The sequence below is a fragment of the Penaeus monodon genome, chromosome 22, assembly GCF_015228065.2.
Source record: "Penaeus monodon isolate SGIC_2016 chromosome 22, NSTDA_Pmon_1, whole genome shotgun sequence".
In the NCBI taxonomy this organism is placed as follows: domain Eukaryota; kingdom Metazoa; phylum Arthropoda; class Malacostraca; order Decapoda; family Penaeidae; genus Penaeus; species Penaeus monodon.
In genome coordinates this window covers 10,108,741-10,110,800 of record NC_051407.1, presented here as the reverse complement: position 1 = coordinate 10,110,800, position 2,060 = coordinate 10,108,741, and the positions used below count along the sequence as shown (strand labels likewise).

The 2,060-nt window shown below is 46.2% G+C and overlaps 1 protein-coding gene across 1 annotated transcript; it reads left to right on the top strand.

The window, feature by feature from the left end:
• Nucleotides 1–292: 292 nt before the first annotated feature.
• LOC119587331 lies at nucleotides 293–679 on the top strand. Its single transcript, XM_037936079.1, has 2 exons — nucleotides 293–454; nucleotides 518–679. Exons 1-2 carry the CDS (start codon nucleotides 293–295, stop codon nucleotides 677–679), a joined length of 324 nt encoding a protein of 107 aa, XP_037792007.1.
• The last annotated feature ends 1,381 nt before the right edge of the window (nucleotides 680–2,060 follow it).

Sequence of the window (2,060 nt, the reverse complement as noted above, 5' to 3'; positions counted from 1 at the left end):
CACCTAAAACACAGTGGCTTTCACTTAACTAAGTGGATGTCAAACTCAAAAAGGGTTATTACTGCGATCCCACAGGAGGACAGGAGTCCTCCTGTTAAAGATATTGATCTGACAAAACAGGACCTACCAACTGACAGAGCCTTGGGAGTCCTGTGGAGCCTGGAGAGTGATGTGCTTCAGATCAGAGTAACTGTACCGAACAAACCGATCTCAAAAAGAGGTATGCTAAGCGTCATGGGGTCAGTATATTGACCCGCTCGGCTTGTTAGCCCCATTCACGGTGAGAGCAAAGATGATCTACCAAGAAGAAGTGAGACGTCAACGAGGATGGGATGAAGAGCTTAGCTCACAGAATTCCGTAAAATGGAATGCATGGCTCAGTGAACTAAGGGAATTGGAAGGCTTCTATGTCAACAGGTGCATAGTGCCTATGAATCTTGGAAAAATCGGCAGTGTGCAGCTACATCATTTCTGTGATGCATCCACAAAGGCGTTTGCAGCCGCTTCTTACTTTTAGGATACAAGATGTGTCGGGCATCACTCACTGCGCTCTCATGTTGGCAAAACAAGACTGGCTCCAATAAAGACAACCACCATCCCCAGACTGGAGTTGTCAGCAGCAGTCCTGGCAGCCACATCAGATGCAAAAATTTCGGAAGGAGCTCTCTTTGCCTATTGATGACTCCGTGTTCTGGACTGATAGTACTATTGTTCTGCAGTAACATCAAAAACACCTCCCGTCGATTCCACACATTCGTTGCGAATCGAGTGGGGATTATACACGAAAATTCATCTCCCCAACAGTGAGACATGTAAGATCAGAGCTCAACACAGCTGATCCTGGCTTCCAGAGGTCTGTCAGCTATAGAGTTTAATGCAAAGAAAGGATTGAAGGAAGGGGCAGAATTTCTCCTCTTACCTGAAACCTCCTGGCCTCTTCCACCAGAACTTCCTGGGATTTCAAATGATGATCCTGAAGTTAAGAATATGACAAAATCATTTGCAGCTGGCGCAATTAAAGTCGCACCTGTGGACCCACTGTTTGAGCGATTATTCCTCGTGGTATAAGCTGCAGCGAATTGTAGCATGGCTACGTAGATTCTGTTCAGCATGCAGAAAAAAGTGTTCACCCAGGACTCTAACCTCAGCGTTTATGGAGATCCAAGCGGCGAGGATGGTTATCATCAGACAAGTGCAAATGACCTGCTTTGCTGAAGAGTTGGACATATTGAAGAGAAGAAAAAATTTGAAGGCAAGCCGCCTTTATCGTTTGGAACCCCACTTGGATGACCAGGGCATGTTACGTGTAGGTGGACGGAGAGTCGATGATATATCGACCAGAATTCTAAAAGGCCACTGATCTTACCAAAGGATCATCCTGTAACCGCCTTAATAGTTCAAGACATTCATCTGTTCCATGCGAGGCACTCTGGCAGAGAACACACCTTAGCAGAATTACGGAGGAAATATTGGATAGTGGCGGGTAGGCCTTTAGTCGTAACTGTTTCACCTGCCGGAGAGTAAATAGCAAACCCCTGACTCAGAGGCAAGGAGATTTACCTGTTGAGCGAGTTTACACCGTGGCACCCCCCTTTCTACCACACTGGAGTGGATTGTTTTGGCCCATTTCATGTAGTATGTAAAAGACACACAGAGAAGCGATTTGGTTGTGTCTTTACATGCTTCAGCACCAGGGCTTGTCCATATTGAACCCTTGAAGTCTCTAGATGCTAGCACCTTTCTCAACGCACTTATGTGCTTTATAGCCCGTAGAGGAACCCCTATGAAGATCTACTCTGATAGAGGAACAAACTTCTTGAGGGCTGAAAAGGAGCTCCGAGCAACAGTTCATGCCTGGTCTAAGAACAAATCCATTGATGACACATGTAAACAAAAGGGGCATTGAGTGGGTTTTCCAGCCCCCTGCAGCATCCCACATGGGAGGCGTGTGGGAACGGCAGATTCGAACCATACGGAAGATTCTCTCTTCGATCATAGGCATGCAGAGAATAGATGATGATCGACTACGAACCTTATTTTGTGAAGTAGAAGCCACAATG

Coding starts and splice junctions, on each gene's coding strand:
- LOC119587331 (XM_037936079.1), top strand. CDS start 293: ATGATCTACCAAGAAGAAGTGAGACGTCAACGAGGATGGGATGAAGAG. Junction 455..517: donor ATCTTGGAAAAATCGGCAGT/GTGCAGCTACAT, acceptor TCTTACTTTTAG/GATACAAGATGTGTCGGGCA.